This window comes from Trachymyrmex cornetzi, unplaced genomic scaffold, assembly GCF_001594075.2.
Source record: "Trachymyrmex cornetzi isolate Tcor2-1 unplaced genomic scaffold, Tcor1.1 scaffold1342, whole genome shotgun sequence".
In the NCBI taxonomy this organism is placed as follows: domain Eukaryota; kingdom Metazoa; phylum Arthropoda; class Insecta; order Hymenoptera; family Formicidae; genus Trachymyrmex; species Trachymyrmex cornetzi.
The window spans coordinates 132,547-152,269 of NW_017295920.1; the positions used below are offsets into that span (position 1 = coordinate 132,547).

The 19,723-nt window shown below is 35.6% G+C and overlaps 1 protein-coding gene across 2 annotated transcripts; it reads right to left on the reverse strand.

The window, feature by feature from the left end:
• Positions 1 to 1,473: 1,473 nt before the first annotated feature.
• Positions 1,474 to 15,912, reverse strand: LOC108770807 (sodium- and chloride-dependent transporter XTRP3). 2 transcript variants are annotated; one of them, XR_001940619.1, is made up of 13 exons: positions 14,130 to 15,912; positions 9,227 to 9,459; positions 8,522 to 8,542; positions 8,068 to 8,289; positions 7,304 to 7,414; positions 6,975 to 7,216; positions 6,343 to 6,490; positions 6,072 to 6,273; positions 5,383 to 5,542; positions 5,136 to 5,298; positions 4,797 to 4,997; positions 3,844 to 3,911; positions 1,786 to 1,864 (listed from the first exon to the last, which is right to left on the reverse strand). XR_001940619.1 is itself a non-coding variant. In XM_018522525.1 (12 exons), the coding sequence occupies exons 1-12, from the start codon at positions 14,368 to 14,370 to the stop codon at positions 1,712 to 1,714; spliced, it is 2,097 nt and encodes a 698-aa protein (XP_018378027.1). In that variant the 3' UTR covers positions 1,474 to 1,711. The 2 variants fall into 2 exon arrangements, 1 of the variants encoding a protein (XP_018378027.1); XM_018522525.1 differs by lacking the exon at positions 3,844 to 3,911 and having other exon boundaries at positions 1,474 to 1,864; positions 14,130 to 14,370.
• Between the last annotated feature and the right edge of the window lie 3,811 nt (positions 15,913 to 19,723).

The window sequence follows — 19,723 nt, forward strand, 5'->3', positions numbered from 1 at the left end:
TTAACAGTAAAGAAATTTAACGCGTCACTATCGTTTCTGATATTTCTAACTAACTACAACGACAGCGTATTTGTGTAGAAATTAAAAAATATTTTTAACGACAATTTTCGAATTATAGTTGCTTCTTTGTATAATTTTATGTATAATTTTGACATTTACCAATTAAAAAGATAATTTGCGCAAGTTAAATCGTTTACCGAACTAAATACCGAACGTATCATTATAGATAATGCAGATCTAATCAATCGTGTTTCCTTTTTATTTCTTTCTATGAAATACTGAAGTAATTAATTTTTAAGATCAAATATGTAAAAAAATATATACATAATACATATTTTTATAAAATATAATATATTAATAAATAATGTACGATAATATATTATACATATGTATAAACAGTTTATCTTTTCCAAGTTTAGCATGTACACTCATAACACACTCATAAATATACTCGTAATATAATATTGTATAAATATAGATTAACACTCCTTTTTATTTTCTAAACGTAGGAAATTATTGAAAAAGATTAATGAAAAAATTAACTTGTTTATTATCTGATGTCTATTCTTTATAGAATATTTTTGGAAACAAGATCGATTAATTCTGGACTGCCATGACATGCATAAGGTAGAACCTCGGAGGAATTGAAAGTACACATTACACCGGGATCATATAGAAAGCAGTAAACAAATCGGCTATGTTGATCTAACAATTCCACTACGTTGAATTTTATTGTCTAGTCTCTTCGTCTCCCATTCTTCGTAGATTAAACTAGTGATCTATAAAAGAAATCGCACTTAATTAAAATTGAATTGACACGGACGAAATCAAAGATCCCATGTCCGATCGTCTCCATATCGCGCGATACTAAAAAGCCAGAACATTCTATTCTCTTCGCTATTTTTTTGTCCGATATACGTCTACCGTAATTTACCTGGTGATTCGCAATTTTACCTGGAAGTGTGATACACGACGGTAAAGTTTAAACACTGAACCGTCGCGACGCAATTGGTCGTTCTTTTGCGCTACACCTCTAAAAGGTATTCCGAATTATACATATTGCTTTTAGTGGCGTCGCAATTCGACAAATTGAGCTCAATTTACGGCGAATTCATGGTTTATCCTATATCCATTTAATGCGAAGGTTTACGTATATATTTAAGAAGAACGATCGACGAACTCTACCTCTTTCAAGAAAATGAACAATAAACGAACGCGGATTTTCTTTCGATGAATTTTGAAAGAGTTATAAATCGTATCGAGAGCGCAAATACATTCTTCGTGTTCGGTTTGCGTTCGAGGTGACTCGCTTGTCATCGGGATACATTAAAAAGAGTTTCAAATAACTTCGTATGTTCACTGCTCATTTGTTGTTCATTTTTGCTCAATATATTCAATTTTAAAGACGCACAGCGCCCTAAAATATCATTAATTGTAGATATATAAAGACTAAATTATTTAAATCTTTAAATTAATGTTAAAGGTTTAAACGAAAATTTAATTTTTGTCCAGAATTATATTTCTGTTAATTAATGATCATAAGATAAATTAAGAACTTTGTTTGTATGTATACTTCTTTATGTAATAGTATGAAGACTAAATTTACATGAAAATTCTGATCATAATTAAACTAGTTGTGTCTTTATATATCTGATATCTATTACCGTACAGCTCACGAACAAATGGAAGATGTCTCGCCGATTATGCGTTTTTAAAAGTTCATCACTTCCATCTTGAAGGCTCTACCCTTCATCGCTTTATTAGCTATTTTATTCATAGTCGGTGCAGTATTCATATCATCATCGCTATTAATGTCTTCATCTTCTTCCGGGAAGTCCTCGAGTCGATCATGATACTCGTCAAGCTAAAAATAAAAAAATTCACAACGTTAAATATTTATTAAAGTGATATAATAAATCAGCTATGAGAATTACAGGCTGCGATCTTGACTTTTGCAGTAAAAATACAACATTGAAAGAATTACTCTTTTTTAATCGCAGTTTGCAGACTCGCTCTATGTAGTAAGAATCGTCTTTCTAATTCTGAAAACCGTAAAAAGAGGAGCATTTCAATACCGACGATTAAAGTTGCATACGCCTCACCAAAAATCGATAGGTTTAGTATCATAAGTGATCTAGATTTTGCATAAACTTTTGTTCAAGTTTCATCCACATTCGTCAGTGCATAAAAATCGAAGAAACAAATAGCACGCACTTCTAAACAGAAACTATTTGTAAACTTCCGATTTCCGCAAATTATAAACTTTTAGAACGCGATCCAGGATTCATAAATAGCTTCTACTTCTAAACTGTTTGCTTTAATCTTACTTCTACATGGTGAAAAGGCTAGTTGGACAAGGATCTAGAACAATCTACTCTACGTGAATATACAATTAGTGTTGGCAGATCACTTCTAATTCTCAACCCATTAATTGTACTGTCCTATATACAGAGTGAATCTTAATGAATATTTCAATGTTTTACCATAGGAGGTAATATTTCACTCTCTCTTATACGTGGATTTCACTCTCTCTTATGTATTACAGTCGGTAATTTATCTCCTATGATAAAACGTTGAGACATTCATTATAATTCAATCTATATATACATGAGCGTTTCTGGTGAAGTTTCATTCCTGGTGAAGCATAACATAAATCCTGACAAGAATTGTGATTCGTCATATTTGACATGCTAATTAGATCAAACTTCGGGATAGAACCCATACTTACCAAAAGCAAGCATGCCGATTTATTGCATTAATGAAGTGTACGTTTATATTTCATAATTTTTTATAGCAATAGTTGACAAAAGTATTACCATTATTTCACTATTGTCAAAATAGCTGTGTAATATTTTCTTTAAAATGGTTTTTACAACTTATGTAAAGCGTAATGGACAGTTTTAGAATTAATTGTGTACCAGAACTCAAAAGTTTCATTTAAAGATATGTAAAGGTGTTTAAAGGCATTTAAAAAGTTATTAAAGATATTTAAAGTCATGTCAGATTATCGAGCTATTAACAAGTTTTGCTTGGTATTTGCTGTCAATTTGCCATTGTACTGTACCGTATATGTTCTTGTTAAATTTTCGCCATCTGTTTACTGTTAGAAAATTTTATTCGGTTTCTGTCTTAAGATTTGTACTCATTTTATGATTTGCACTTATTTTATGAGCGCAAGTTTTGTTGTTTTTGTTGCTATTTTATAAATATCGATTTAATTAACTGATTTTGCATTAAAATTTATTGCATTTTTGCTAAGGAAATTTGTTGCAGATGCTTGACAAAATATGTTTTTCTCAATATAATCCACATAATATTAAAAAATAATAAATTCGAAAAATTTTGACTTGTGTCATTTTCCTTACAAAGTGCAATATTTGACAGAGAATGTAAATTCAGAAATAGACAGTATTTTAAATTTAAAAAATACCGTATATTATAGAAAATAATTTCGAGAAAGATTTTTAATACTATTGTCTCTCTTATTCTTTAGTTAAATGTTCATTCATTTTACTTTACAGAGATTTGGAAGATCTAATCATGCATTCTATCGATGATGATGATGATGACGATATGTTTTGTCATAAAGAACGTATTAGATTCATTTAAAAATATCGGTATAGCATCCTTTTATTTTATTAAATCGTGCAGTTAATTAATCGCGATTTTAAACTGAATGAGTACAATATATCACATGGTACAAAAGAGAGACAGAAAGTCAGGAGACAGAAACTAGAGTCACGATGTTTACGATAGAGGTTGACATCGTGTACGTGTGACAATGAATGCACTAAAAGTAACATTCAGAGAATGCATTCTCAAAAATTGATACTGCGAACTCACGTGTGACGTAGCTACGGGGATATCGAGTAATCGACGTTACCACAGACAGAATGGATGCTTACCTACAACTGCAGATCGTACGTTCAATTGTGATTTACCTAAAGCGAGTCACGTATACGCGCTTAATTGGCTCACCATGAGGAACAACTTGCGCAATAACTCGGAGGAATCCGACATAAGCAACATCACAATTTACGAGTCTGTTTTAATCGCGCAAGGCCACACTGCTGATCAAATGGCATGACATCCGTTAGCCCGTGGTGCGCTAATTAAGCTACTCCGTTTGAATGGGCTATCTTGAAGGGGTACAACGCTACTTATCCGAAATAATTATTAAGTAGTGCAGCGTAACAACTCTCCACAGAAATAGATCAATTTTGACATACATGGAAATTAAAAATAACAAAATATTATTTAACTCAAGGGATCATTGTTCCCTTGATACCTAGTAGGTAAACAATGCATCGACGCAAAATATAAGTCAAATGTTGAAAAGAACCAAAAATTAAACTCAATGAGATTTTCATTATTTCAAGGCAAACCAAAAAATTTTTAAAGTAATGTAACGTATTTCGATATTTTTTATGAAATTCTTCCTATGGTTACAGAGTTTTCGCTGCACTACTTATATCTCTCTCCATAAGGGTTTATTTTAAGGAAAGGAACAATACTACTTTCGACCAAAACAATTAGCTCAAACGGGCTAGAGGCAACGTGCGTTCGTTCATTTCAAGTCGTCCAATAGACTGTCTATCACGAACTTTATACACATTCCATCACGAACGATCACAAGCCACAAATGCTATTTTCGCGGACAATATTTTTTTGCGCAAAACTTCCTTTTAATACACATCTTTCAAAGTAATTCATTTTGGGGTTTCTATGTAACTCATTGGGGTTTCTACGTATAAGTACATATGACTACGATTGCAATGGCAAGCTATTATACTCACGTCAACGTCGCCCATCATCTCTTTGGTAGAAACAGTGGTATCGATACGTCGAATACTGCCTTGATGTATATCCACGTCGAGTTTCACCAATTGGAATCGTCGTAAAAGGAAAACGATCGGAATCGGAGCGATTCCTGCCAAAATGATGATGACGGCAATACCCAGCACCCAGCCAGGATAACTCGTGGGCTCTGTCTCACCCTAAGAACAAAGCCGAAATATTATTACGATGATACGATTACATATAAAAGATTATATATTTTAATTATATATTTACACAGTTGGAAAATTTGTGTTAAATTTAACACATTTTATGTATCCCAAACTGTATAATCTTACCGTTGCCGCATTCCACGCCGAATATTGTGGTTTCTTGATGAACATGGAAATGATGCTAAACACAAGGATGCAAAGCATTATTATGGGAGCGAGAAACCGCCACGTGACTTGCCAATAAGCTCCAGGTTTATATCCGGTCATCTCTTCGATGTCCTTCGTAAATCTGCATAGCATTCGCGCGATTAATCCGTTAATCTATATATCTCATTTGGAGAAGAGAATCTTGGTCGTGGAACGCTCAACTTACTTTTCGTGACCGTACACGAAAATCACAGAGATCATTTCCATTAGGGCGACTATAACGAGACCGATGGTGCCGGCGAAACTATCAAACATCTTCAGCCAATATTCTCCGGCGCCAGTACAGAAGATGAGCCCAACGAAGAAGCATACAACGCAAACAACTCCTGCAATTGTAAGTAAAAATTGTCACAACTAAAAAAATGATTCTTTGCATTATGACACGAAAATAATAAAAATGACATTTGATTATGTTAAAAATATATTCCTTTTATATATCGATATTATTTAATTAAAAATTAAAATCAATAAATTTTTTAAAAAGCCATAAATAACTCGATTAACTTGGGAATAGTCATCTCATTTTTTACGCAGAAGATTATCTTGTATATTTTTAAATCTTAATTAAAATCTATTATTAACTATTATTAACAACATATTATATATTATTAATTACTTTCCGATTTATTAATCGGATTTGATAGTTACTGAGAAAGGTTCATGAACAATAGTTAAAATAGAAAGAAAATATGTTAAGAGCAATATTCATACAAAAGCAATATTTTATAACAATTTATATTTTCTCGTCGCTAGGATATAAAAACATTTCAGGTTAAAACTATTTCCGGGTTAAAACGGATATAATTTTATCAGTGCAGTGGTTTTTATCAACTTTCATCAATAGATCGCGCTCACCTGTCATATATTGCTTCTTTATTCTTTTGAAGAGATCTATTTCGAAAATTACGCAGAGCATACCCTCGAGTAGTCCGATTTGCGAACCCAAGCCGAGGGCAAGAAGCATCATGAAGAAAATGCAAGACCAAAACGGAGCACCCGGCAATTCCACGATTGCCTGTGTAAAGATGATGAAAGCCAGTCCGGTGCCCTCGGCAGCCTATGCGAAAATCACTTAATTATTTCACGATCATACGCTGAACGAATTTGTGGAACTATTATTACTCACGTTGTCCAATTCCTTGCTGAGACTGCATGATTTCATCGTAAAATTCATTGAAGAATTGTAGGAGGTGCTCATAAAGAGTTCGTAGTCCTCGAGGCTGAATGAGGTCGAATTAGGCACTAGCCCATTTTGTATCAGGGTATCCCTCGCACTAAAATAAAAGCGATTTAACATATCTTCTGTGTGTCCCTCTGTTCTTCTTCGCCAACGATCAGTATATCCCGTCCCGTCCCATTATATGACTCGATCCCTCCCGTTTCTAAATGCTCAACCATCGACACGTCTGACACTTGCAATCTAATTAAATTAAATTGTAATGTACCTTCAAGTATACATTAAGTGACTGATTTTTACAGTTTAATTTCAAAGTACTATCAACATAAATTGTTATATATTACTCATGTAGCTTCTTTTGCACAATTTAATTTAATTACGACTTCTGCTAACATGCGTTATTATACATTAATAGTGCAACTAGTAAAAGCGTCGACACGCATATCTTCTATCTCGAACAAGCGGCAACAGCTATCATGGTCGTTTAAAGACACATCTCCGCAGCCGTGGACGTTTTTTTCTCACTACCCTCTTCGCGATGGCGAATTTAGAAACGATGGCCGCGCTTGCGGTCGCATTACCTGACGACGCACTTGTCCACGTTTGACATTGCCTTGAACCCCAAAATGGCGAAAATGACAACGCTCGCGTAAATGGCAGTAAACGCGTTGCACACGCTCACCAGGATCACGTCCCTCACGCAGTGGTTGTCAGGAGTATTGTAGCTGCCAAATGCTATCAGGGAGCCGAACGCCAGCCCGAAACTATAGAAGACCTGGGTCGCCGCGTCAAGCCAGACCGTGGGCTCCAACAATTTCTCGACCTTTAATAAAAGAAATAAAGTAAATATCTAATGCCCGGCATTTCGCTTTCTTTGATAAAGTCGACCCCGACTGAAATCGATCGTCACCTTTGGCGTGTACATGTGCGCCAGTCCGGCGCTTGCTCCTTTCAACGTTATCCCGCGGATGAAAAAGATGGTTAGTACGAGATATGGGAACATTGACGTAAAGTATACTACCTGGAAGAAAAGATAATTTGTTATCGCAATAATAAACTTCATTTGTGCGAAATCAATTTCTTTATAGCACAGTTAATTGTTCATTTCTACTAATATCAATTGACTTTAATGAAACTTACTTTTTATCTTTCTCTAGTATTAATATTTAGGAAAAGAATAAATCAAATCGAGATTAAAGTTAATCTACATTGGTAGAAATGGACAATATTAAAAGTATTGAGTAATCACTATTGTGACCGTTTTTATTTATTAGATTAATATTATATTTCTTGTTCAAAAGATAGGATTCTGATATTTTTTGCATTTTCAATAATTATATCCTTTATATACTAATAAAACATTTGATTTTTCATTACTTTCTTTATTTTTATAGTAATTTTTTCTCTTGATCCTTTAAATGAATATACAAGCATTAATACTTTGATTGTTATTTCTAATATTAATTGACATTGAGGGAATCGGTTCTAGGCATATATTATGGAACTTTTCGGAATGGATTCCGATGAAAATTATTCCATTTTCCCTAAATAATAGAAACACAATAGAAATTCGGACAGCATAATAGAAGTCTAGGGAATAATTGAACAATTTCGATCGGAATCCATTTAGATTAGTTCCATAATACGTGTTCTTATCTATTTCATTCAGCTTACTTTGCCGGACGACTGTATTCCTTTCATGACGATGAAAAACACGACAACCCAGCTGAGCAAAAGACAAAGTACGATCCACCATTTGAGACCTTGGCCATCCTCAATGGACGGTGCCGCATCCAAAGTAGTCCTGTACCAAAAATACGCGGTCTCCGAACTTTTGACACATTCCTCGACCGGTTTCCCGTCCAATACCGGGCATTTTGCCCACGGCAGTGATTCCTAAATTGCGCCAGAATATGCAAATAGATCATCAATATACGCTTTAACGAGCATGCATGCTGTTATTGCGTTGTAAAAGCTGAAGCGGTACTTTGAGCGCTGAATTGAGAGACCGATATTGTAACAAAATTTACATATTATAGCTCTGTTATGCAATTTATGTACAATAATCTCACTAACTACAGCAACATAATGCAATATTGCTCATTACTTACAAGAAATTGGTACTTACGCCAAATTTGATCGTGATGGCCTAATTAAAACATGAAAAAAAATTAATATCATTAATAGTTCATAAATTTACGAAAAATATTAACTCTAATTTGTATTCGTGGATTTAGTGAATTCAGATAATTACGCGCCAAACGTTGTGAAAAATTTTTAACAATATCTTACAATATTTTAAAATACACAATTAACACAATCTTATTCCTCGGATTTTTACTTTTACAATAACAAAAAAATTAAAGTTATTAATTTAAAGTACTCTGGATTCGCAAATACCAGTTTAAAAAATTTCAAAACGAATACCAATTAGAGTTAATAATATACATATATATTTACGAAGACGCCATTAATAATTATATTTAAATGTAACATTTTATAACATTTGAATTAAGGTAGTATCATCGTAAAAAATTTTAATTAGTAAATATTAAATACTAAATCTTTTTAATTTTTGCTTGTAATTGACAAATTTCTTAATTTCCTTTTCATTTTTCTCGCGTCTCTATAGTGTTTTAATAGAAATATAATTTTTATTGAAAGACTGGCAGATTTTAAACACTTTGTGTCATCGTAAGCGACGTCTTTCATTACTTATTTAAGTCTAAAGACTAAACTATAGAGCAGTGGAGAGGGAGAGAGTCACTTAAGATGTCTCGACGCAGATTACCATGGCGTCAATCGGTGTTACGAACCTTATCGATCTGCTTACCTCGACCGAGTTGAAGAGGTAGTAGACGCACCAGGTAATAATTACGTTGTAGTAAAGCGCAACGAAAAACGTCACTATACACGACGCGATCCCTATACCACCTAGCCAAGGGTGTATTGTGTTCCATACTCCCAGGGCACCCTGCCGCATACGTTGTCCGAGACCCAACTCGATTAAAAAGAGGGGTACACCCTCCAGGATAAGCATCACGAAAAAGGGAATGAGGAAGGCACCTGAAACATATACACATGTACAAATATAGCTTTAATCAATTTTTAAATTTGGCATTATAGATGCCCGGTATATTAAAAAATTTCACCGAAAAATCTAATGTAATTGTATATAAATGTACTCTATAATTTTTTTATCAAATCGTATTTACACGTGTCTCTTAGATTTATTAATAAAATTAAGTAGATATTTCATTCTTTTCTACTTTACAATATTATCTCATCCGCTTGTTTGCATCCCCGGTTTCTAACAAGGTCCTCTTTCTCTTTGCCTTTGGATGTCTAGTTTCGCGGTCGTAAAGAGAGCTGGAGCGCCTTGTATTGATCGAGTAACCTAAGTCCTAACCCGTTCAGCCACTCTACTACTTCAACGATTTTTTTGGTATTCATACACAAATTAGAATATAAGGGGAAAATCACAAGTTGGAAGATGTTAAAACGCAAAAGTGTTGATGTTATATGCACGTAATAGTAGAAAAATGACAGTGATGCTTTTCAGTCTAGTGATTAATTATATCCTGATTGTAGCGTTTTAAATATTGACGCTGATATTTGATTTATTATTAATCTTCCATTGGCAGTATGAACTTTTCACCTTTCAATCCGCTTGAATTTTCGAATTTTAGTATAGATTTTTATATGTAGGCGGAAAAAAGTTTTTTGCTGAAGTATATAAAAATTTAGCTAGATACAGATCTGGAAATAAATTTTGTTGGACTACCAAAATAGTTACGTAGAACGTTTAAATTAGTTGCTAGAATGTTAAAATTTTTTGTAGCATTGCTCATCGTGCTTAAGTTTTTTACATAATTATTTTAATGGTTCAACAAAATTCCTTTCATATCTATATCTACCTTAATTTGTAGACGTTTTATTTTCAAAATTATTCTTTTCGCTTACTGTTCCAGACTGTACAAAAATCTAAAAAAAATTTTTATTTTTGAAAGCTTTAACAAGGAGTTTTTATTATCATCATAGAAGTTTTACATTTTACTTACTTTTTACAGATTTAAATTTATCCACCAAAATTCTCAACAAAAAATCGACGGTGCCTTTAAAGTTTAACATTGCCGGCGAAGGATTAATAGAAATAAAGGCTAAAATTTTGATAAGTAGCCGAACAAATTGGACCGTGCAAAGAAACGAGTGCATAGGACATCGATCTCGATCGTAATTCTCACAGGTCCTCACGAGTTTTCTAATAACACGATGCTATGCGGTAATTGATGTGTCGTTTAACACCTAAATGGCTCGTAACCCAAGCTCTCTGTGTTTAAAGCCGTTATTAGAGCCTGTGTTAGAGCTGCGAACCACACAACGGCAGATGTTAGGTCGCGTGCTTTCTGTTATACAGTGGTATGGATCGATCGATGGGCGTTCAACAACGCGGACGTGGAAGCGGACGCGGTACGTCGCAACGAGGAAATTTCCATTGAAAGCCGAGCCTCTGACTCGTTTAACTTAAAGGTGTGCGTACCCACGTGGGACTAAAATCATGAAATTCAAGACATTCGTCGACATTGACCTACAGCATAATTTCTTGTGCCAGTCGTGTTAGTCGATAACAATTCGTGTCAATGTGCAATTAACGCATCTGTAAATTTTAACAAAATTTAGCAAGTTTTTAAAATTATGTTAACTATACATATAGTAAAATGCAGAACTGCACTGCTAAATTTATGATATCAAATTATACCCAATTTGAATTATTTTTAATTATTCCTCTAAATCACCATTGCTGCTATTCAATATATCGTTAATTTAACTAAAACAAATAGAGAGTTGAATAATTCAATTAAATAAATATATTATATTTGATTCAAATTTAATGGACGTTGTTTACTTTGAAATTAATAACAGAAATATATTGATTTATATTTTGAACTCACATGAAAGTCAAAAATAAATGTTATTTAATTAAAAATTCAAAGGATTGATTTACCACTATTCTTTTGATATCTAACAATAAATAGAAGCTTCCTCATCTTAAATCTATTCCTTTTAAAATTGGGTCTATGGTCGAAAGTGAGCCTCTTCGGTATCGCGTGTATCTGCGTCTGAAATTGAATCCAGCGAAATCACGGCCCTGTTTAATTCTGGATCTCGATCGTAAGTGGGGTGCCTGGTACTTTTAGGCGAAGATATTACCCTATGGCAACGTAAGGTAGACTTTAGAGCAGCACGATAATCTCGTAATTGGAAACTCGATCTGCGCAGTTGCTAACCGATATGATTTCGGCGTGTATAAACTCTGGCGTCATAATCACGCGAGAGCCACCCGTGCACTTCTCGTGACCTACCTCTGCGAAAATAGACATATGTTAAATAGCCGCTCGTTCATTCGTGATTGATAAGAAGGGCTATACCTTCCGAAATGGCGAGCTTAAAATAATTCAAGATAGGCTAGTGAAATTTTACGGACTCTTTAACGGACTTTCCATCCGAAAAATTCACGCTTGAAAAATCTGTCCACATTGCCTGCATACGCGTTCATATTTCACGCGAACAAAATGCCATATTGCTACTGACACTTATAGTATGTCTAGTTGCAGTTGGTCGACCTTTCACGTTATGTTAAATTAAATCAGGTGTAATTTTGAACTATCTTTATCTCGATGAATAACATACCTATGTCTCTTTTGTATTGATTCTATATCACTTTATTTCGTTTGTCGTGACATTTTTGGAGCATTGAAAATACATATATAATATTAATAATCTGAATTGCGTTATTTTATAAATATTTTTGTAGCATTCTTTTTTACAACCTATGTAAACGACGTGATTATAAATGCAACGTTCATGTTTTCTCTGGAAGATTCATTAACTTCCACTTACTGAACGAGAAAGAGTCTATAGATTCTTGTGCAAGTATACCTTTCACATCAGCTACTTTACACATACCCGCAACTTTTCCACGCAAAAAATGCATTTAATAAAAAAATGATACGTTAGCAACATGAAGCACACGCCGTCTATTTTCGATTAAATTAAACGTGTAATGAGGAACGGCTAATTAAAGCAAAGTCACAATTTATTATAAAAATCTGTTAGAAGAAGAAAATTTATTATAAGAAGAAAAGACTTAATAGAATATTTGTTTAGAAGTAAAACATCGGTAGAGAGTATAATTGATAAAAGTCTATAAAATTTAAAATAATTAGAATTAATGTCATTTAGAGGTGTTCAATTATTAAAAACAGAAACATCAAATAAATTCAGGTCAAATAAATTTGAACGAAACTGAAGAGTAATGAAAATTGAATAAGTCACTCTCAGCTAAACTATTCATCATGAATTATAATACATCGCCAATCGTAATTTGGTATATTAATTTTTCAGTTCGCTGTGGTGCCGAGTATGCTTTATTGTGTATGTATATTAGATGAAATTCCAAAGAAATAAGAAGAAACGAAATGATATCTTAGGCTGATTCGAATATAACTGCGATATATCACGAAAATTTTGTAATATCTGCTGCGAGTATAAATCGCGAAAATAATCGATAGGAAAATGCGTCTCTAAAGATGGGAGCACGCGAAATATTTCGTCGCAGTTATATTTAACCCCGGCGGGGAATACCTGAAAATAGTCGTTGACTAGTATAGTCATACTGGTTCCACTGCCCTCATATCGAGCAGCCTTGTCCTTGCTCTTTTTCGCTTTACATCCAACGTAGAGCATACTGGCGGCCGTAAGTTGCATAAACTATTTCCAATGCTACATGCAACATTACGGTATACATCCTGGTATGCGTCAACACTTGTCGCGTATCGAGCAACCCGATATGAATAATTAATTTGACTAAACATGTTTTACATTTCTCGAAAAATTGACTTATTCAAATTTTTTCACAGATAATAAAGAAACTTTATACTTTCTTTAATCGAGTGCTACATATTTAACTAAATTTTTAACAATACTTCAGCAAAACCGTTTTTTTTCCTATGTGTATAATATGCAGAAATTTTATAGCTTCTAGTTTTGTGTAATTCGTAATTTTAGGTAGATAATTTTTATATAAATATTATTTAATTTACTATCAATACTTTCCTTGAACAAATATAATCTTGCAAGCACTGTAGACCTTGTCGCTTCATTTTATACGCATATACGTCAAAAAAAAAACACGTTGTTACCTTAACAGTGCATTAATGTGGTTGCTACATAGAAGATATACATATATCTATAATGTATATAGACATAGGTAATAGGTATATATGTCTTGTATACATGGGAAGCTGGAGAGTTTATCTAGCTATCCGTTGACACGCACACGGTTCAAGAACACCCCATGGTGTCGCCTGCTACACGAAGGTCGTAAAAATAAAAACATATAGCTTACTAATAATAACAAGCAGGCATAAATATTAACATGATATTTGTTTTATATTTACGAATAAATTCCAATTGTTATAATCTGTTATTCTCTTCTTACATTCAACTTACGTTCCGATTTTTATTTTCGCCATTTAATAAAATGATACATTTAATATTACATTTAAATTTACTCTATCTGTGCATCGCGATTAAAGTTTGTTCTTTGTGGCTGAACTGGTTGCACTTAAAATAAAATAGATATGTATTTAAAATACATATCTATGTATTTATATATGTAATATGTAATAAAAAACAAGACCTAATTCTATATATCGAACCCCATTAATACTTACCACCTCCGTTCTGTTGGCACAGATAAGGAAACCTCCAGATATTACCCAGACCGACGCTGTATCCAATAATACTGAGAAAAAATTGCATTTTCCCGCTCCACGCCGCCCTGTTCTCTTCCTTCGTTTCCTGACCAACAACATTTTGAGTTGCTGTCGCCACGATCGTCACGTTGTGGCCGGGTTGGCGGTGGTTGTTCAAGGGAGCCAGCTCGTGCCCATTTCTTCCGGTCTCGACTACCATTCTCCTGTGGGTCTCGATGGGTACACAATGAATCGATCACTCCTCCCTGCGGGTGGTGTACTTAATTGAGATCTTTAGCACACTCTTCGTGTTTGTTTGCCAAGCTCACTCGGCGCGCGACCCCAACGCGCTTCTCTTCTCCACTTCCTGCCGCCTGTTTATTTCCTTTTCCTCGAGTACACGCGGATTCCGATCTCACCGTTTGTATCTTCGTATGAAGTTAAAGAATCCCTAGAGTTAAAGAATCCCGGTCCCCTTCTCTTCACTTTCTCTCCTTCTCCACACGAGAGATTTGGCAGAAACACGCTTATCTAACACCGTCCGCGCGTTCACGTACCCCTCACTGATACCACTACCACTATCACCGCCACACTGTTCATCGACTTCAGCGGGAGCGGATGAGCAGCGGACGTACAGCAATAACGGGGATATAACAATAAAGTTAATATAACAATAATAACAACAATGTCAACAGTAGTTATCTCTTCACTATTTATTCGTAATGTTAACCAGCGTCCGCACTATGGCGTCCGAAAAAATACTGAGATCGGTCTCTCCCTCCTCGAGAAGTAACCAGCAACAATTTGTTTCTTAATATTACGCATACACCCCTTCCCGACGACGAAAGGAATGGTTTTTTATTCGAGTTCCGTTCGTTCCTTTTTGATACGTGTGTGCCCCGATAGTACTCCTTATTGACTGTTTGCGGACGCATACGCGACCGCGTAGAAACAGGCTGCGGTAGGATGGTAAGGACGCGAAGTACGAGGAAGGATACGTCATAGGGTAGGACCTATTCGCGAAATGGAGTGGGTGGCACGTAGGCGAACCGATAAAAATCGAGCACCGGCTGACGAACGACGTTACGAGGGAACCAATGGATCACGTGCTATAGTCCTCGCTGTCAAAGGATACCAACGGGGTTGAGGGATACGCGGGATTTTAACTCGCACTATCTGACATTGATGGAAGAAGCGACCAGTTGGTTGCGAAAGGGGTTGGCGCACCTAACGTTTGGAAGCAATCGTAGCGTGAAAAACGGAGTGAGAGAGGGAGCGAATGAAAGTACGCGTGTCGTTAATAGCCGCCGTCGGGACGAAATATCGATCGATCTTCCGCGCGGAAGTGAGACACCGAAATGAGGGAGAGCGGTAGAGAGAAGGAGAGAAGAGAGCAAAAGAGGGATAAAGAGAGAGAAAGGGATGAAAGAAAGAGGGACGAGAGGTTCTAATTTCTGGCTTCCCGAAGCAGCGGTGATACGACGTTTGAGATTTAAAGTAGCTCGATTTTCACAGAGGGTGGTTCTCGTCAGCCCTTAAACTCTCTTCGGCGCCTCTTCAGTTTCGGTCGAAATCAGCGTCTTCCCGCTTCGTTCTCGTTTCATAAGTCAGATTCCTTTAAGTCGCTGCCGTTTTCGAGTCGATGTGGGTGGAAGTCATGAGTCCAGAATCATAGTTGGTCTCCCTCGGCCCAACTCTGCGCACGAGGAAGACGTGATCGCCGACGTCAATGTTGCCCCTCTCGTCGTTGTCGTCGCCACCGCCGCCGCCGTCGCCGTCGCCGCCGCCGCCGTCGTCGTCGTCGTCGTCGTCGTCGTCGTCGTAGTCGTCGTCGTCGTCGTCGTCGTCGTTGTTATCGTTGTTTCAAATTTGGTATCAGAGAATATATTATCTGCCAGTTTATTACTTAAACTTGGCAATCTTCGGACGGGTCGGACTGACGTCGTTGCGGATACGCGTGTGTTGAAGAGCAAGACTTCTGAGACCTTTGGTACCCATGTATACCACTCCTCACTCCACCGCGTCGTGCCCAGTATCCGCGTTTCCTCGATTCGTCGATCTCGTTGCTCTAACTCTTCGTTTCCGTCAGTAGGAATTGCGAGAAACGCAGACGGCTAGAAGCCCGCGTAAAATTTCGCAGCGTGCGCGGTGGCTCAGTGAATAATGCGCCTCGTACGAACGTCGATATCGGACTGAGCCAACACTGGTGCGCGACGATGTGCGCGAGGGAACGGACCTACAGAACGGGAACCTCTGGAGCGACATCGACGTCTGTACAATACGACGAAGGTTCGTTCTACCGGTGGTCCGGTCCCCCGATTGGCCGTGGTAATTGTGTACGTATGCGCATACGCCGGCCGACCGATCCCTTTTAAACGGTGAAGAGCCGGGTAGCGCGAGCGTTGTTATCTTATTATATTATAGAGTAGAAGAGGTAATCGTTTGTGTAAAATGGGGTGCAAATATTTCAGACACCAAAGTGTGATTTTTTCTTCCACGAAAAATTCAAATTGTTAATAATACAGATAATATATGAATGTAATCCATTGTACATTTAATTATTATTTTATCATATTATAAAACAGTTATAGGGCATAAAACGTAACGGTGCATAAAATGGGGTGGAGACATTAAACTGCGATTTTTTTTTCTACACGAAAGGTTTTTCTAAAGTATCTAAAATTTAGCTAAGTACAGATCTGAAAATAAGTTTGTCAGATTATCAAAATATTTATGTAGGACACTCAAACTCTTGTTGGTAGAATATAAAATTTTTACATCATTGCTTATCATGTTTGAAAGATTTTTCTATGCAATTATTCTGCTCAATAAAATTCTTTCAAATTTGTATCTAGCTAAATTTTTGGATACTTCAGCAAATCGTTCTTTCCTTGCACAGAGTATTTAAATTTCAGATATAATCCTATTATACAATTAATTATGCACATCGAAATTAATAAAGAAATAAATTTTGAAAATGATTAAGCATCTGATTAATTTTTATCAGTTGTTAACAACTTGCCTGATAATCTTAGCTAACTTTTCTCAACGAAGCCCGCTTAAAGATGACGCGCGCCAATGCAAATTTAGAGATAAACCGCTATACGCTAATTTGCGTCATAAATCATCATTAAAACGCATCGCGAATAGTTTTGTGTGCATATTCCTATTGATCTTTTAGCACTCTAGATAATGAAAATGTTTTTCTTTGTTGTTTACGTTTCAATGACGTGCATTTCGACACGGCTCATTTGAACTTGGCGGGTCTTTTCTGGGATGGTGTGAGTAGTTCAAAACTGACAAACCGGCTCATCGATCGGATTGTTGTTCCACTAAGAGGTAGTATAGATACGCGCAGCTTCCCACGCGTCACCGTTTCCGCTTCGATCGAAAGCATCCTCGTAACTAAGCGTCCCTCCTACATTCAGCATCTTAATCCTCAAACACTTCATCTTTCCTTTGACAAAAACAAGCAATTCTCTCTCTGATAATTGCGTAACGCAAATCCTTAGCGAATTGAAGTTCACGTACATCTCTAAATATCTCGAAATTAATCGAAGACGGTTATTCAAACAGAACAGGTCACAATAACGTCGGAAAGATGTTAAAACAAATCGTACTTGTTTTGAGGAGTGATTTTTAGTAATTATTTTGGAGCCATTTAGATGTCATGATGACTTGTGTTCTCTCTCTGTTTAGATTAGGAACAAAATAAATAAATCCGGTTTTTTCTTCTCGTATACTTCTGTTTATTGTACCTACTTTTGTATGTATTTCATATATTTGTAATCAAAATGATATTTTGCCCTTCATTCCTTCTTGGCAAAATTCTTTAGATTCTTGGCGAGCTCATGACGTCTGTGACTAAAGCCGGTCACAATCATTCCGTGACGTCATTCGATGCTATAGTTACTATCTCTAGACGACAAAACGTTTCACGAGACCTACCCAAGCTTGTATACATATATACATATGCGGATATATACATAAAGGCGGGTCAGTCAGTAGCTTCGAGTTACGTAAGCGGTCGCATAACCTTTCGACCTTGTTCTCGAGTTCTTTACTGTCGGGCTGCTCCACACATCACCGTTTACTTGATTTGCATCAAATAACATTAATCGGTATATGTATATTCATAACTGCGTCAGATGCATGACAGTAACGGCCCTCGCAACATATATCTGCTTTGATTCTGCGCTGAGTAAAGCTTTGATCTTCGCGTATGTCGTATAAATGACTGAAACTTTTAGTAGAAACGTAAAATATTTGAAAAAATATTCTAGAAAATGTGCTTACAATTAGTTATGCGCTTTTTGAACATTTAACGTTGAGTCGTTTAGAAATCCGAGATATCGCCTATCTTTCTTTCCGCCGATACACCTGCACTGATTATGGCACGCCAATGTCGCGAGTGGTGCTTGCATAATATCATGTAAACCTTGAAAGCAATTGCCCGTCTACAAATCAATTCGGACAGCTAGAGTATTAACGAAGAAATATATTGAATTATACGAGTCTCGTCAGATTATGTGTACATTATATACAGTATTACAATACATTACATCATAATGCAATATATACATGGAGAAATTACGCTTTTAATAGGCATATGTTTTAATAAGATAAAAGAGGATGTTAAATTCTTGAAATAAATAAAATAATGAGATATAATATTCTCATTTGTAGCTTCATGTTTATAAAATTTATTTTAATGACGTTATGTATTACGCACATAGCATATATTACAATTCCTTCTAATAATAGTCTGTATTTTTATGTTAATAATTTATGTCATGTATACGGACTTTAACAACGTTCGCTATTGTTGCAAATAATTCGAATTGCCGATAGAAATAAAGACTATTTGGACAACAACGTTATACAATATAATGACGCGTGCACGTAATGAGTAATACATGTCCTTGCTGTTCAATGCACCATGCTGAATGTGGTGAACGAACGAATGACGGTGATGTTCGTACCAAATGGCGCACAGGATACGTGCGACCTTTCTTCCTGTTTACAAGAGTCCAGCTTTTATTTCTTTTTACACATCACAGGAATTGTAATACGTGTCAGAATTGAAGAGCTCACGGTGAATAGATCGCCGATCTCGTATTTTACTATGCACATCTTTCGCATGTAAGATAAGGACATAGGTACCTATACGCTCCTACCTTTACCATCCATCTAACATCGCATACTAAAGTGGTTATACAAGCCCATCCTCACAATGGTCATTCAATTTCTTTCTACGGTCCAAAGCATTTTCGTACTATTATTCTGAATAGCACCGCATCCCTTGGAAGTAAATCCGGATTATGAGAACCCCAAACCGGTAACGGACCTATTCTACGAAATTCTCACGATGAAATATTTGATACTTGACATTGAACATTGTATCTCAATCGTATTTTAAATTTTTTAGAAAAAATAAAGAAACAAAAATGTTGAAAATGTTTTCGATTCATTAAGTTTGTTGCAAATTTATAATGTCATTGTTAAATTCATAATATCAAATTTTAAGTACCTAATTTGAATCATTTATATATATATATATATATATATATATA